This window comes from Leopardus geoffroyi, chromosome B4 (assembly GCF_018350155.1).
Source record: "Leopardus geoffroyi isolate Oge1 chromosome B4, O.geoffroyi_Oge1_pat1.0, whole genome shotgun sequence".
Lineage (NCBI taxonomy): Eukaryota > Metazoa > Chordata > Mammalia > Carnivora > Felidae > Leopardus > Leopardus geoffroyi.
Window position 1 is genome coordinate 67,700,945 of NC_059341.1, and position 16,939 is coordinate 67,717,883.

At 35.7% G+C, this 16,939-nt stretch overlaps 1 protein-coding gene and 1 long non-coding RNA gene across 4 annotated transcripts in view; one reads left to right on the top strand and one right to left on the bottom strand.

Annotated features, from left to right (window-relative positions):
* Nucleotides 1–16,939, top strand: part of LOC123591202 — a 73,682-nt gene that overhangs the window by 19,578 nt on the left and 37,165 nt on the right. For all 3 annotated transcript variants that reach the window (XR_006709167.1, XR_006709165.1, XR_006709166.1), the window contains one exon: nucleotides 10,254–10,420. This is a non-coding gene — a long non-coding RNA (uncharacterized LOC123591202). The remainder of the gene's footprint in view (nucleotides 1–10,253; nucleotides 10,421–16,939) is intronic.
* Nucleotides 1–16,939, bottom strand: part of ABCD2 (ATP binding cassette subfamily D member 2) — a 67,302-nt gene that overhangs the window by 14,029 nt on the left and 36,334 nt on the right. Inside the window, exon 7 of the mRNA XM_045465119.1 lies at nucleotides 7,298–7,443. Coding sequence (XP_045321075.1) covers nucleotides 7,298–7,443 — 146 coding nt within the window. The remainder of the gene's footprint in view (nucleotides 1–7,297; nucleotides 7,444–16,939) is intronic.

Consider the following 16,939-nt stretch of genomic DNA (forward strand, 5'->3'; position numbering starts at 1 on the left):
TTAAGTTATTAACACAAAGTACCTGGTATTTAAAAAAAAAATTTTTTTATGTTTATTTTTGAGACACAGAGAGAGAGACAGAGCACAAGCAGGGGTAGGAGCAGAGAGAGAGGGAGACACAGAATCGGAAGCAGCTCCAGATTCTGAGCTGTCATCACAGAGACCAATGTGGGGCTCGAAGTCACAAACCATGAGATCATGACCTGAGCTGAAGTCAGATGCTTAACTGACTGAGCCACCTTGGCATCCCAAAGTACCTGATATTTTACAGAACATATGCTTGGATAAACTAGAGAGCCTCATGTATAAACATTTTGTTTTAGATTTCATGTTTTTTTTTAATAGTAATAATTCCTTACGCTGACAAAACATCTTCTAAGATTCTAAATACTGGCACTTAAAAAATTTGTTTGTTTCTGAATATCTCCAAAAAGTCGGAGAACACTTATACTTATTTGGGAGGGTGGTAGGAGAAAAGACCAACAATTTGCATAGGCCTATTGCCCAATCTACAAAGAGTAAAACAGAAACTAACTTAAATGGCTTCCATGTGCCTGGTACTTTATCTGAGTTTTCTCATTATATATTCATATATAATTCTCATTATACATCCATAACCTTATGAGTTAGATCTTATTGTTGCACTTTATAAGTGGGTGAGCTGAAATCCATAGAGGAGTTGACATGTCTAAGTTTACACAGCTAGAGATCAGAGCTAGGATTCATATGTAGGTCTATATTCACACCATCTCTTACAACATCTGGGTTTTATTTGAAAATTAGTTTTAAGTTGTTTCTTTTTTTTTTTTTTTAAGTTTGTTTATTTATTTTGGGAGAGAGCAGGGGAGGGGCAGAGAAGGAGGGAGAGAGAGAATTCCAAATAGGCTCTGTGCTGTCAGCGCAGAGCTGACACAGGGCTGGATCCCATGAACCATGATACCATGACCTGAGCTGAAATCGAAAGTTGTACGCTTTACTGAGCCACCCAGGATCCGCTCTCTTACATCTTCACTACTGACTTTCTGTTGGATATTTATACAAAAAGCAAGGCTTCTATATATTAAAAAATTGGTTACATCTATACATACTGATGTAGAAATGTACTTGGAACATCTTTGTATGAAAAATCAAGTTGCAGAATTGTGTGTATGTATAGATATAGACACACACATACACATTTATATAAACCATGACTGCATTTCTTTTTTTTTTTTTTAATTTTTTTCAACCTTTTTTTTATTTATTTTTGGGACAGAGAGAGACAGAGCATGAACGGGGGAGGGGCAGAGAGAGAGGGAGACACAGAATCAGAAACAGGCTCCAGGCTCTGAGCCATCAGCCCAGAGCCTGACGCGGGGCTCGAACTCACGGACAGCGAGATCGTGACCTGGCTGAAGTCGGACGTTTAACCGACTGCGCCACCCAGGCGCCCCATGACTGCATTTCTATAAACACACACGTAGCTCACACCCCACAGGAATGGAATTATGAGACTTTTACTTTCTAAGTTACACATTTTTATAATATTGGGAAATATAATGATTTTTATTATTTTAATGGTTTATCTTTATTTTGTAACAAAAGAAGTGTACTCCAAAATAAAACTAGGGGCTCCTGGGTAGCTCAGTTGGTTAAACATCCAACTTAAGCTCAAGTCATGATCTCATGGTTCATGGGTGTGAGCCCCACATCAGGCTCTGTGCTGACAACTCAGAGCCTGGAGCCTCTTCAGATGTGTCTCCCTCTCTCTCTCTCTGTTCCTCGCTCACTTGCGTGCTCTCTCTCTTTCTCGCTCAAAATAAATAAATAAATATTTAAAAGGAAAAAAAGAAAGAAAGAAAACAAAACCATGAGACCTATGAGAGAGAGGACCATATCAAACATTTATTCATGGAAATGTCAGAAAATAATAGAGCAGAGTAGGCAAAGTCTGATTTTCAAAGAGCAAAATTACTGCCAAAACTTGCCACATACACTTAGGACAACAGTTCCAAATCCCAAGTGTTCAAGGCGTAATTTTCCCATGTAGAAAAAATTCAGGCTCTTTGGCCTCTTCTTTCTCTGTCAGCTGAATTTTCACCTTTATTATACTTTAAATAAACTCGGTCAAAGGAAAAGAAAATAGGAAGTAGAGTCGTTGTTTTCTGTGCAGTGGATTGAATAGATTTTCCCTATTTCCCAATGATACTCCCCAGTGGGGAACCACTGTTCATTTTCTTGGATAAACTGCCAGGAATTTTCTGTTCATTTAAAAACATAGCTTGGGGTGCCTGGGTGGTTCAGTTGGTTAAGCGTCCGACTTCAGTTCAGGTCATGATCTCGCAGTTTGTGAGTTCGAGCCCTGCGTCAGGCTCTGTGCTGACAGCTCAGAGCCCGGAGCCTGCTTCAGATTCTGTGTCCCCCTCTCTCTCCACCGCACCCCAGCTTGTGCTCTCTCTCTGTCTTTCAAAAATGAATAAACATAAAAAAAATTTTAAATATAGTCTTAAAATTTTATGTTAAGAGAAAAATCTCCAAATGCCATCTGATTTCAAGTTCTTGCTTCTAGTGAAAACTGTTGAAATATAATTTTTCTTGATAACTGAATTTTATAGCATTTATGAAACATAAGCAAGGGTTTGAAAAATAAGCTCAGATTGCTTCATAGTGGAGAAATATTTGGGGCTTAAAAATTTGTTGCTCCTGCCAACTGAGAAGGGGCAAGAGAAAAGTATTTGGGTGAAAGGAAACTTTAGCTTTACATATTTAAGTAAATCATGTCTTCTGTTCCACTAAACCCAGAAGTTTTAATAGGCAATACTGCTTGATCACAGAACATATAAATCAAACCTCTGAGTTATAATATCATCTCTGATGCTGAGTAAGTGAGACTAAGCCAGCTGAGGACAGTTTTCCTGCTTCCTTGAGAGGTACATGTTAATTTGGTTCATGTTAACATTTGGTAACACTTTTGGTAACATTTGGTAACATTTGGTAACACTTTTACTCTTTTCTATTTTCTAATCTCTTTTCATGGAATGAAACATAGTTTTTCATTCCATCTTTTACTAGAGCAAAGCATTTCTCTAAGCAAAGTATTAGCTAGTCTAAATACAACCTCAGTACACTTCTTCCAAAGTAAGTGACGTCGTTGCAAATTTAGATGCTTTTCAGCTTGGCTTAAAAACATGCTTCGTGTTTTAAGGATGAAGCAAGTAGAGTAGGTTTCCTTGGAATTGTTTTATGCGTAAGGATATAACAATTCTTATTAGTGTCTAAGAAGCTAGTAGATTGCATAGTACGGTGGCATAGTCTACTATAGAACATTGACTTTCAAGTGAGATCTTTATTTGAATCCCTGTCATAACACTTGCTGTGGGTCCCTGAGGAAGTTACTAAATTCTGAATTTCACCTGTAAAATGGGGTTAGTAAAACCCCCATCATAAGACAGTTTTAAATATTAAATAAGATGACATTGCTTAATATATTCTGCACAGTAGGCACTCAATAAACCATAGCAATTACTGTTACATGATTAAGGTAAGAACATTCTTAAAAACGGTTCTTAAACTTCCCAATGACTTCTGAAAGAATAGAATAGCCCATGTTTATTGTAAATTTCTATTTGGATTATTGGATTTCAAACCTACCCAAGATTAACATGTAGCATTTATTCTGCTTCTCCGGTGTTTTTTTTTTTTTTTTTTTATTAAAAAAAAATTTTTTTTTAACATTTATTTATTTTTGAGACAGGGAAAGACACAGCATGAACAGGGGCGGGTCAGAGAGAGGGAAACACAGAATCTGAAGCAGGCTCCAGGCTCCAAGCTGCCAGCACAGAGCCCAACGCGGGGCTCGAACTCACGGACCGTGAGATCATGACCTGAGCCGAAGTCGGCCGCTTAACCAACTGAGCCACCCAGGCGCCCCTGCTTCCCCAGTGTTTTAAACCGGGGAAGGAGATGATCATATGAAACAAAAAGATAATCTGCTTTCCATATTTTTAGTACTTGTGAATTGTGATTATAAACACCATAAAAATAAGTGTAATAATACCTCTCCTGTCTGCCTCATTTGCTTATTATAGGGATCAAATGAAACAACATATATGAAATTGCCATGTAATATACCAAGTACTGGCACACAAAGACAAAATATCATAGTATCAATATTACAAGTAGTAATGTTACCATTAGCTACTAATTATTGTGTATTCACTATGTGCCACTGTTACAAATGCTCTTCAGAGAGCATTTCTTTAAGTTTTCATTTTAATTCCAGTTAGTTAATATACAGTGCTGTATTAGTTTCGGGTGTACAATATAGAGATTCAACAATTCCATTCATTACCCAGTGCTCATTACAAGTGCACTCCTTAATCCCCAGCACCTCTTTCACCCAACTCCTCACCCACTCCCCTCTGGTAACCATCAGTTTGTTCTCTAGAGTTGAGTCTGTTTCTTGACTTGTCTCTGTCTCTTTTTTTCTCCCCTTTGCTCATTTGTTTAGTTTCTTAAATTCCACATATGAGTGAAATCACATGGTATTTGTCTTTCTCTGACTTATTTAGCTCAGCATAGTATTCTCTAGCTCCGTCCATGTCTTTGCAAATGGCAAGACTTAATTCTTTTTTATAGCTGAGTAATACTCTGTTATATCCACATATATATATACACACACACACATACATACCACCTCTTCTTAATCCATTCCTCAATAAGTGGACACTTCTGGCTGCTTCCATATCTTGGCTATTGTAAATAATGCTGCAATAAAAACAGGGATGCATCTATGTTTTCGAATTAGTGTCTTTGTATTCTTTGAGTAAATATCCAGTAGTTCCATTGCTGGATCACAGGGTAGTTCTATTTTTAACTTTTTGAGGAACCTCCATACTGTTTCCATAGTGGCTGCATCAGTTTTCATCCCCAACAGCAGTACAAGAGGTTTGGTTGCTTTTTATCCACATCCTTGCCAACACTTGTTTTTTGTGTTTTTGACTTTAGCCATTCTGTCAGGTGTAAGGAGATATCTCATTGTAGTTTTGATTTGCATTTCCCTGATAGTAAGTGATGAAGAACACCTTTTCATGTCTGTTGGCCGTCTGGATGTCTTCTTTGGAGAAATGTCTGTTCATGTCTTCTGCCTATTTTTAATTGAATTATTTGGTTTTTGGTATCTGTTTGTACCCCCAAAACATTGTACTTTGGATACTAATCCTTCTTCAGATATGTCATTTGCAAATATCTTCTCCCATTTTGTAGGTTGTCTTTTAGTTTTGTTGATTGTTTCCTTCATTGTGCAGAAGCTTTTTATTTTGATAAGTCCCAATAGTTTATTTTTGCTTCTGTTTCCCTTGTTTCAGGTGACATGTCTAGGTAAAAGTTGCTATGGCTCATGTCAAAGAGGTTACTGCCTGTGTTCTCTTCTAGGATTTTTATGGTTTCAGGTCTCACATTTAGGTCTTTAATCTATTTTGAATTTATTTTTATGTATGGTATAAGACAGTGGTCCAGTTTTATTCTTTTTCGTGTTGCTGTCCAGTTTTCCCAACACCATATGTTGAAGAAACTTTCCTTTTTCTATTGGATATTCTTTCCTGCTTTGTTGAAGATTAATTAACCATATAGTTGTGTGACTCTGCAGAGAGTCTTATTTAATATTCACAGAATCCTTATAGGTAGATATTTATCCCCATTTTAGAATTGAAGATACAGAACAGTGCTAATTAGATTTGAGTCCAGAACTCTGGCTTCAAAGCTCACATTCTTAATCACTGTATTTCTGATAGGTAAATGGGCTAGGAAGTAAAAGATAAAATCTATGCAAAATTAAACCTAGAATTCTAGCTTATTTCAATACTTTTTCTAGGCTATCAAATTATGTGTTACAAGTTATTTGAAAGTGTGACTATTAGAGAGTAATTCTTTTTTAAGCTCATATGTGTAACTGTTATTTCTACTCTTTCAAAAATGCCTTATTCATAAAGAAATTGTGGTTTATATATACAATGGAGTACTACGTGGCAATGAGAAAGAATGAAATATGGCCCTTTGTAGCAACGTGGATGGAATTGGAGAGTGTGATGCTAAGTGAAATAAACCATACAGAGAAAGACAGATACCATATGGTTTCACTCTTACGTGGATCCTGAGAAACTTAACAGAAACCGATGGGGGAGGGGAAGGAAAAAAAAAAGAGGTTAGAGTGGGAGAGAGCTAAAGCATAAGAGACTCTTAAAAACTGAGAACAAACTGAGGGTTGATGGGGGGTGGGAGGGAGGGGAGGGGAGATGATGGGCATTGAAGAGGGCATCTTTTTGGATGAGCACTGGGTGTTGTATGGAAACGAATTTGACAATCAATTTCATATATTAAAAAAAAATGCCTTGTTCATAAAACACACAGCACAGAAGTTCCTGGGGCACCTGGGTGGCACAGTCGGGTAAATGTCCATCCCTTGATTTCAGCTCAGGTCATGATTTCACAGTTCATGAGTTCGAGCCCCACATCAGGCTCTGCACTGACAGCATGGAACCTGCTTGGAATTCTGTCTCCCTCTTTCCCCACCACCACTTTTCAAAAAATAAATAAATAAACTTTAAAAAATACTCAAAAAAATAAGTTTCTGTATCTTATCTAATTCTCTATGTGCTGCTTGACAGAGGGAAAAAATGTGTTGGTAAGACTGTGGGTCTGAAAACAAAAAAGTTCTGCGATACCACTCTTCAAATTATTAAGTTTAATGTAAGTTGAGAACTTGACAGGAGAATATTTGTGCCACAGATTTTACATGCATCTAGATTAATGATGGCCTCAGAGACACTTGTATGTTCAAATATGAAGAAAAAAACCCTTTTCATTTAAAAAAATGGTTTTTTTAATGTTTATTTTTGAGAGAGAGACAGAACACGAGTGGGGGAGGGGCAGAAAGAGGGAGACCCAGAATCAGAAGCAGCCTCCAGGCTCTGAGCTGTCAGCACAGAGCCCAATACGGGGCTCAAACTCACCAACCATGAGATCATGACCTCAGCCAAAGTCGGCACTTAACTGACTGAGCCACCCAGGCGCCCCCCCCCCCAAAAAAAAACTGTTTTCAAATGCTAGCAGCAGACAATAAAAAATCCTGGTGTGCTGTAGGAAATACAACCCAAGCAGAAGACAGGACGTCAAGAATGGAAAATCAATAAATGCTATGAAGTCCATGTGTGTGTTTATGTTCCAATGATAGCATATGTTCAAATTAAAATAGGGATGATTTACATAAGTTTAGTTTTTGAAACAAAGTTAAATGCATTTAGAAAATGGTAGACTTTACCTCCTTCTCTTTGAACTATGTGATAGAGGTGGACATTGTGTAGAATACATTCCAGGTCATGGTCTGTGTGGCCTTTGTCACGCATGTCATCCACCGAATCAGGGTAGATGACTTGATCGCGAAGACTCCCAAGAGACATGTATGGCCTATAAAACACCAACCACATAAGAATCCTCGTACAAAGCCATTTTAGTTTACTCAGTGTGACGTTCTTGTGGTCTGAAAGCTCGAGAGCACGTTTTAAATACTGTATTTCTAGAATTACATTTATTACCTGGTGATGAGTATTTCTCTCTCAGGCATGACAGGATAATACTCTGTTATGTTCATGTAAAAATTTATTGAGACATAGCCACAAAGAAAAGTTTCCTCAAGGAATAGTTGGATACTTTCACACAGAAACACATATCTTGTTTCACTGTATTTTATAAACATTGCTTCTGTAATCCGTCTAAAATTACTTGAGTTAAATATTATAAAATTTGAGGTTTTGGCCCAGAGACGTGCCCAAGCAAAACTTAAAAAAAAAAAAAATACCATTAATTAGGGGCACCTGGGTGGCTCAGTTGGTTAAGGGTCCAACTCTTGACTTTGGCTCAGGTTGTGATCTCAGGACTGTGAGATCAAGCCCCACATTAGGCTCCACGCCCAGCTTGAGATTCTCTCTTCCCCTCTCCCTTTGTTCCTCCCCTGCTTACCCTCTATCCCTCTCTCTAAAAGAGAGAGACAGAGACAGAAAAATGCCATTGATAATAAAATGAGTGCAAATTAAAACTACACTGGGCTTCTTAGTATTCAGATGGTGAAAGTTCAAAAACTTGACAACTTACTCAACTAGCAACCTATGGAGAAACAGGTAGTCTCAAACACTGGTGACAGTGAAAAAATGTACAATGTTTTGGAGGGGATTTGGCAAACCATCATATATTTTGGCCTTTGAACCACTTCTGGCAATTTATTCTAAAGATATACTTCAAAAGTTACAAAGATAAAAGTGTATAAGGCTATCCATTACAGCATTATCTATAATTGCAAAATATTGAAAACAACCTAAATGCCCATACAAAGGAGACTGAATAAACTACAGCATCTACACTGTGGAGCTGTAAAACAGGATGTGGACCATCTCTACAGAGTGATTTTCCAAAAAAATATTTTTATGTTGAAAATCAAAGTGCAGAAGTAGATGTATAGCAGGGTTTCTCAACAGCAGCATTATGGATAAATGAAACCAGTAATTCTTTGTTGTTGAGGGCTGTCTTATGTATTCTAAATGTTTAGCAGCCTACCTGGTCTCCACCCACTAGATGCCCCTCCCCCAATAAAGAGTCTCCAGACATTACCCCCTACACCAAACCATCCCCATTTGAGAACCACTAATATACAATATACTACCTTTATACAAAATGAAAGCAAAACGAGAAAGTATACATTTATCTGCTTATATTCATAAAAGGAAACAAAGTAAACCAGAAACTAATAAAATTGGTTACCTACTAGAGATTGGAGAAACAAGGCAGAATGGATAGGGGAGGGAGTGGCCTAAGTATCCTTTCTATATATTTTTACTTTTAGAATCATGTTAAAATGTCATTGTTCAAAAAAATAGCATTAAACCAATAAGGGTGAAGGAAGAAACCTTAACATTAAGTACAAACAGAAACACATGAACTGAATAGTATATCAAATGAATAACAACCACACGGAAGGGGGAGGAGGTAGTGATCCATGAAACTTGTGCGTGGCTACACTATTTCAGTTGAAGACCAAAAGAACCACAAAGAAATCTTGAACCTTATTTGGCAAGTTTCTTGTTGGTAATAATATAGGTGTAGCAATTCTGAAATTGTTTTACCCATGTTGCAGGATTGACCAAAGATGTAAACATTTTAATAATATTAGGAGGTAGGGTTCTCACTCCGGAAGAAAGAAGATATAAATACAGAAGGTGAGAAGGAAAGAAAGAACTGTAATATTTAATTTGAATTAGAGTGTCCATATAAATCCATGCTTTAAAAAAAATCTATTTTCTGTTCTGTCTATATTTGGTATGTCCTGATGTCATCCTCTGAGAAGGACACAACATCATTTACATACTGTAGTGGGTTGAACTGCAGACCCAAGAAGATATGCCCAAGTCCTAAACCCCCGGTACCTGTGAATGTGACCTTATTTGGAAAAAAATGGGTCTTCTCAGATGTAACTACGCGAGGGATCTCCAGGTGAGATTATCCTGGATTAACCAGATGGGCCCTAAATCCAATAATTGCCCTTATAAGCAGAAGAGAAACACAGGGAAGAAAGTCATGTGAAGATGCAGGCAGAGATTGGGGTTATGTTGTCACAGGCAGAGGAATGCCTGAAACTGCCAGGAACTGGAAGAGGCAAGAAAAGTTCTACCCTAGAGCTTAGGGGGTTTAGACCTACCAAGACCTTGATTTTGAATTCCTGACCTCCAGAACTATGAAAGAATACATTTATGTTGTTTTAAACTGCCAAGCTTTTGGTTACCCAGGAGATCTTGGAAATAGGTAGTATTCTTGCACAAAAAAAAAAAAAAAAAAAAAAAAGGTAACCTGAATCATAGCATCAGGAAACTACCAATCAAAACTAATTCCAGGGACTTTCTTAAAATAATAACAACAGTTCTGCACTCTATGCATATAAATGTCATAAAAAAGAAAAAACAACGAAGAGAAGCTGAGGAGGTGAGATTAAAAGAAACTAGAGTAACATGGCAACTTAGATGCAAATGAATTGAGAAAAAGTAGTTATTATAAAGGATAGCATTATGATAATTGGAAATTTAAAAATAAAAAACTTAAATATGGGAAGTTGTTGGGGCTCATTCGAAGGACACGACTGCCAGTTGACCATGAGCTGGACTGGGACAATCGAAGGCTCCTCACCCCCTCGCATGTGCTTGGAATGTATGCTCTGCCTACCATTCCCACAGCTGGAACCGTTTCCAAGGAAGCAGCGTGAGAGAGCATGGTGTTATTGGGACCGTCTGGATGCTATATGTGACTGAATCCAGTTAAGGCCTCTATACAAACTTAAGATTCTGGTGGGCGAGTGCAGAGATCCACTCACCTTGTAGCTGCCCAGGACAAGCCTCATATGGTAAGTTCCCTTGCTTATTACCACCTGCCACCTGCCAATTAGGAATGGTCTCTTCTGTCTACTTTTGCCTCCAGGGACAGGGGCCAGTTTTGGAACCAAAAGTGTGTTTAGATAATAATACCAATGTGAATTTTCATGAATTTGATCATTGTACTGTGGTTATGCTAGAGAATATCTTTGCTCTTTGGAAACACACCCTAAAGTAGTTACGGATGAAGATTTATGATTACTGCAACTTACTTTTTAAAGGGGAAGGGTGTGAGAGAAAGAGAGAAAGTTGAAGGTTTTAAATATAAATATATTTTTGTAGGTCACTTGTCTGCCTATTTTCCCATAATGTGCAAATGATTTAGTTGGAGCACAGATAACACAAGGTTATTTTACAACAGGTTTAACTAATATTTGAAAATAAAAGTATTTATATTTTAATGAGATATATATACATTTCTGTAAAGATTTTCAATGGGGTCTTTAAAAATATGGGAATCCCTGGCCATATTTTAAAAATTGATATATAATTCACATATCATAAAATCCACCCTAGTAAAGTACACAATACTTTTTGAATGATTTTTTATTATATTTACAAGCTCATATAACCATTGCCACTATCTAATTCCATAACATTTTCTTCACATCAAAAAGAAGCTTCATACCCAATAGCAGACACTCCCCATTCTTCCCTCCTCCCTGTCACTGCCAATCACTAATATACTTTCTGTGTCCATGGATTTGCCTATTCTGGACATTTCATATACACAAAATCACACAATATGTGCTCTTCTGTGATGGCCCTTCTGTTAGCATAATGTTTTCAGGTTTGTTCATGTTGTAGCATGTCATAGTATTTCATTCTTTTTCATGGCTGAATAATATTCCACTGTATGAATATGCCACATTTTGGTAATTCATTCATAAGTTGATGGATATTCCAGTTGTTTTCGCTATTTGACTATTAGAAACAGTGGGCACACACCTAAGAGTGGAATTTCTGGGGCATATGATAATTCTTTGTTTGCTCTTTGAGGAACCACCCAACTGTTTTCTGAAGTGACTACACCATTTCTGGTCACATTTCTTCTACCATGTCCCTATATCTTCCGCTCTTCTATATCTCTTCTATATCTTCTGCCTTATTCTTTATCTTTCCTTCTCCAGTCTAACCGTAATTTTTTTAAAAAAATCAGAATTAGGATGCATAATTATTTGTTTACATTATATTAAGCATTCATCTAACGTGACAATATCTTAAGTTAATATCTGGTAATAATATTAGTAGCATAAAATAGAAACTGACTATCAGAGACAATGAGTTTTTCAGCTGGTACTCAGACAAGTTAAGGAAGAAATCCAAGGAAACCTTAGTAGGTAGTACTTTTGCTAATTTCCAAAGTAAATTAGAAGCACAGATATATTCTATACCTTAGTACAAACATCAGATATAATTCAATCTATAGAACAGCCATGACACAATATATAAGGGAGACTACAATGAATAAAATACACATGAACATTCATTTCACAAGTGTTTCTACAGGATTCTACCATAAGACTTGATTAACTGGTAATATTGGATGAAATCATATTTTACATCTACATTTCTGGGAAGACAGTATAGAGTCATAGTTGTGATAATAGGCTCTGGGCTGAAATTCCAACCTTACTATGTACTAGCAATGTGACCCAAATTCTGAACTAGAACTACCTCATTTTTAGAGTAACTTACTTTATTGCATTTGTTATGAAAACTAAATGAAGCAGTGGGTTTATATAAATCTTAAATGAAGCAATGTAGTCAGAACACTTAGTACAGTATAGGCACATAGTAGGCACTCAATAAACTGTTATACACAAAAAAATCACCTCTATTTAGGCTTAAGTTCTCTACCTATGTGAAGAAGCAACATCTTAAAAAAAAAAAAAAAAAAACAGATGCAAAAGAATTCCTATTTAACCAGCTAAGATACTTGTGATTTTATACCACGTAGCAAATTTTTATTATTTTCACAAAATTAATAAATAACAAGTACATAATTATGTAAATTTTAGAAATCGTATTCTGTTAAACACTCAAGAAACCATCTCAGGTTTACCTAGAAGTACTTCTCTTAGTAACTGGAGCACCACTTAGTTCACTGGAGCAACTTATAAGGGCCTCGAAGGTATTAATGCATGTAAGGCTTCCTTCCATGTGCTTTCTTTGTAAGAAGAACTTGGAGGAGAAAAACTTTGTAACTTCTTTAAAAGACTAATTTACATTATTTATGATTTTGCTACGCTTTTTGAAATATGTCAGTTCTCTTTGATGAATAGATAGGGAAATTTATTTCAAAATGGCTCTTCATTATAAGGCAAAGTAAATATGTTTTTGCAATGCTGAAGTTTTTATTGAGTTTATAAGTCTAATAACATTTTGAATAAGCACTCTTGAAATAAAAGGCAAAACAAAACAAAACAAACACGGTGTTTAGCCATGAAGTATTTAAAATTCAATCAATGTGAGATTTAAGCAAAATGCCAAATCATAAACATATTATGATGCAAAATGAGGAACAGCAAATGTGTCCACATAACTTATTATTTGAGCTATTTGTTAATCAAATGATGTAATAGAATATGAAAACTGCTAGTTTGAAAATTTATGTAAAGGGAATACAGATGAAATTATAAAAAAAATTATAAAATTATATATTTATAAGGACTCAACAAATATTGCTTTATTAAAGTCCCATTTTCTCTCAATTATTGTTTAAAAATCATGTAAAATGGTAAAAACAACACATTCTATATGTGTCCAATGAGGTACATGGCAACTAAGGATACTTTGATAGGTTTTGTTAATATACGCATTTAAAAATATTATGAAGCCACCACCAAACTCTCTGGAAAAGCTATATCCAGAGAAGTTGGGATGATACTGAGTGTCTTCGGAAACATAACAGATGAGGACCTTATACCCAATGTTTATGTGATTAATTTGCATGTGATCCTTTCCAGCTCATAGGCCTGGAGTTTAACGTTTTAAGCTAGCTCAAGTTCCTCTGGTCCTACTAGAGTTTTACAGAATTAATAAGCACTTAAAGTACCCTCTACTGAACTTTCCTTTCTAGACATATAGACCTATTTAGATCATCTTCTAAATATTTCAGGTAGACCAGTTACCATGTCAGAATGTTATTAGCTTACTTGCTCTGGCCCATCAGAGAGGGGATCCTGCAACATACCTACTACAAGCAACAAAATAAATAGATTGCTTATAATTTAGCAGATATCAAAGAAAAAGCACTAACTAGTTTCAATTTACTCTTCTCTAAGTAACATTTAGAATCACCACTATTTGCCGTGGAAAAGATATCGGAATAAATTCATAGGTATCACATTATCATTTAAATAATAATTATTATTTAAACAATTATCATAATTGTTTTTCTTTGTAATCTGGGATGACTTCAAATGCATCTATATTTAAAACTATTAGTTATAATAGTAAAATTAAAATTATTTCAGATCAAATCAATTCGCAGTGATTATGGCTTTTTATATTTATATTACAAATGTCTCAGGGTACATTTATAATTTGTATTCTACTCCCACTTTTCTGTGTTAACATTTAAAAATCTGACAGTTTATGATTGCTTTGGTAAAATGTATTAACATTTCTTAGGGTTTATACTCATGGTATCTCTATTTTTTTCTTTAATAGAGACAAAAGTAGAAAGAAGGAGAAAGTGTTGAGAAATGTTGGCTCTGTCTCTTGTGCTTGGAGTCTGGAATGATCACCCAAAATGTGAAATGTTTCATAGTCATCTGGAATTTAATTTTCAACAATGGTTATAAAAATTTCACAGCAATATTAACTAGATTTAAACATGATATGTGTTAAATTTAAGAATAAGGTACTGCTAAGTACTGCTGTGTAACCATAGTGATAAGAAGTTAGCAATCTGAAAGCCATAAGATCTAGCTATTAATAATTCCTATAAATGTACACACTGGGACCAATCATGTCATCTGATTTTTCTCATGAATAGCAAGAATTAAATTTGAGTCCTCAATGCATAAGTCATTTCTAATATTCTTTAAATAAATATGTAGCAAAAAGAAGAAATACTCAACTAAAGAGATATTAACTATTATTGAAATTATATTTTTAGGATGTTATTCCTAGGCACCAAAGCAGAGATGTGCACTGCCCCCTGAAGAGCAGGGACTATATTTATTTCCAAGTAATAAGAATAATGTAGTGGAATAATCAAAGTATGGCTAACCTGATGAGAATGCAAACTTCTTAAAAGTCAACTTTAAGAATATTTATCATTATATTAGATTACCATTTGAAATCCCTATTATTTGACTTTTTGACCTACAAAAATTCTAATTCCATATGGTGCAACCTAATAATTGACTCATAAATTGAGGAAAACTTTTAGAAGCAAAGGAAGATTTTTTCCATTATTATTTTCATAAATTAACCCATAGAAGAGTTAAATATGAAAAAAATTATCCTAAATATTTTCCCAAGCAAAAGAAAGCTATAGGAAATTGTTTACATTTATAGATTCTTTAAGAGAGTTTTAAAAAACTGAACTGTACCAACTACTACACAGGAAGTACCAAAATGTATACTTTCAATTGTCAGCCAATTGCCCAAAGATATTTATGCAAAGTTTACTTGCTTTTAGTCTAATAGTTATAAAGCAAAGGAAAAGAAGTGAATTAGCTACAGCCATATTACTGAGCCTTCTTCATGGCAAAAATCATTTCTTTTACAAGGAACATGTGAAGTGGCAAATATTTATCCCCATCATAAAGAGGATTACGTGACATATCTAGTGCATGCAGCAAAATAAATAGTTTGCTTCCTAATTAGTATATGGAGCCAGACTGATTTGGCAGTAGAAACCAAATCTATGGAGATGTTCATCCACTCATTTATTCAATCATTCATCAGGTGTTCATTGCACTGTTATAATATACTATTCTTTAGATTCAGTAGATACCACCAGTGCCGTACAGATATGCAGATGCCCTTTCTAGCTTATATTCTATAAAGATTTGTTCAATAGTAACTCAACATGGGCAAAGTCTGTTCTAGTAATAACTCTTACTCCCTAAGCCCAGATTTGTCTAATTTGGGGGCAGCAAGACCAGTGTATGTGTAACCAACTGGGTATGGGGCTCCATGAGTAGCCCTGAATTAAGCATATCACATTCTTCCTTTATTCCAGCGACCTTTCAGACCAACATTCCACTCAGGCAATGGTCCGGGTAGCCTGCATCTTACTTAAATAAACACACTCTTTGTCCTTCAGAGGCTCTCCCTATTTTTTTTTGCACTTAGAGATTCATTAAGAATCAAAAAGTCTGAAAACTAGAAACCCAGAGGAAAATGGTAATTGAGATATTTAACTTGCATTCCCCTATATTCTTACTTAGGTCCTTTTCCAGGCCACATCCTCATTTTTAAATCTGACAGCTGAGGCAAAAGAAAGGAAAAAGAAAAAAAAAAAAAAAGCAAAGGAAAGGAAAGCAAGGATCTCACTGAAAATACTTTATTGACTATGAGGGTACTCTGTCTGCCATGGAGAGAGGAGGCAAACTAGGTCTTCTAACCTCCCTCCTGATCTCACATGCTCCTGGTTCTCTAATAGTCATTCTCTGGTTTTATATGTGTGGCTTAAATGATGGTCTACTATAACATAGTTCTTCTATCCCTCCAAATAGGAAATCCTGGATTTGGGACGTATTTATATAGAAACAATTCAAAGGGATGTGCAGATTTTTTTTTAAAAATGATTTTTTAATATTTATTTATTTTTGAGAGACAGAGACAGAGACTGAACAGGGGAGAGGCAGAGAGAGAGGGAGACACAGAATCTGAAGCTGGCTCCAGGCTCCAAGCTGTCAGCACAGAGCCCAATGTGGGGCTTCAACCCACGAACCAGGAGATCATGACTTGAGCTGAAGTTGGATGCTTAACCAACTGAACCACCCAGGTGCCTAGGATGTTCAGATTTTTAAGTATCTACAAAACTCATTTGACACATACATATCTTGGCCTGCGATGCAGTTTGTCAATGTGGGTGCTATTGGTGTTATTTAAGTGTTTTGTTCATTCTGTTGAACTACTTAAACCAAAAATCTTGCACTGTTGCAGAATACAGTCTCTTTTTTTGACAACATAAAGGTTAAATAATGATTTTTTAACGCCATAATCCATTGTTAAAATTAAGATTTGCTTGTTTTATATCTCTTCAGGAACTCTGATTTTAAATTAAGGGAATATTTTTAGAGATTTTTTTAAAACTTTATAGATAAGTGGGTTTCAGAAGAATACGAAAGAATAGAGAACATATTCTAATCTGAAAGTGATCTGAACATAGTTTAAAGGAATTTCAATGTTACACAAGAATATAGTTTCCTTCACATTAACATAAATGAATGACAGCCAGTACTATGCTAAAATTGCCTGGGATTGCCATGTTCCCCCAGCATTATATGGACCTCTGCTTCTGAACA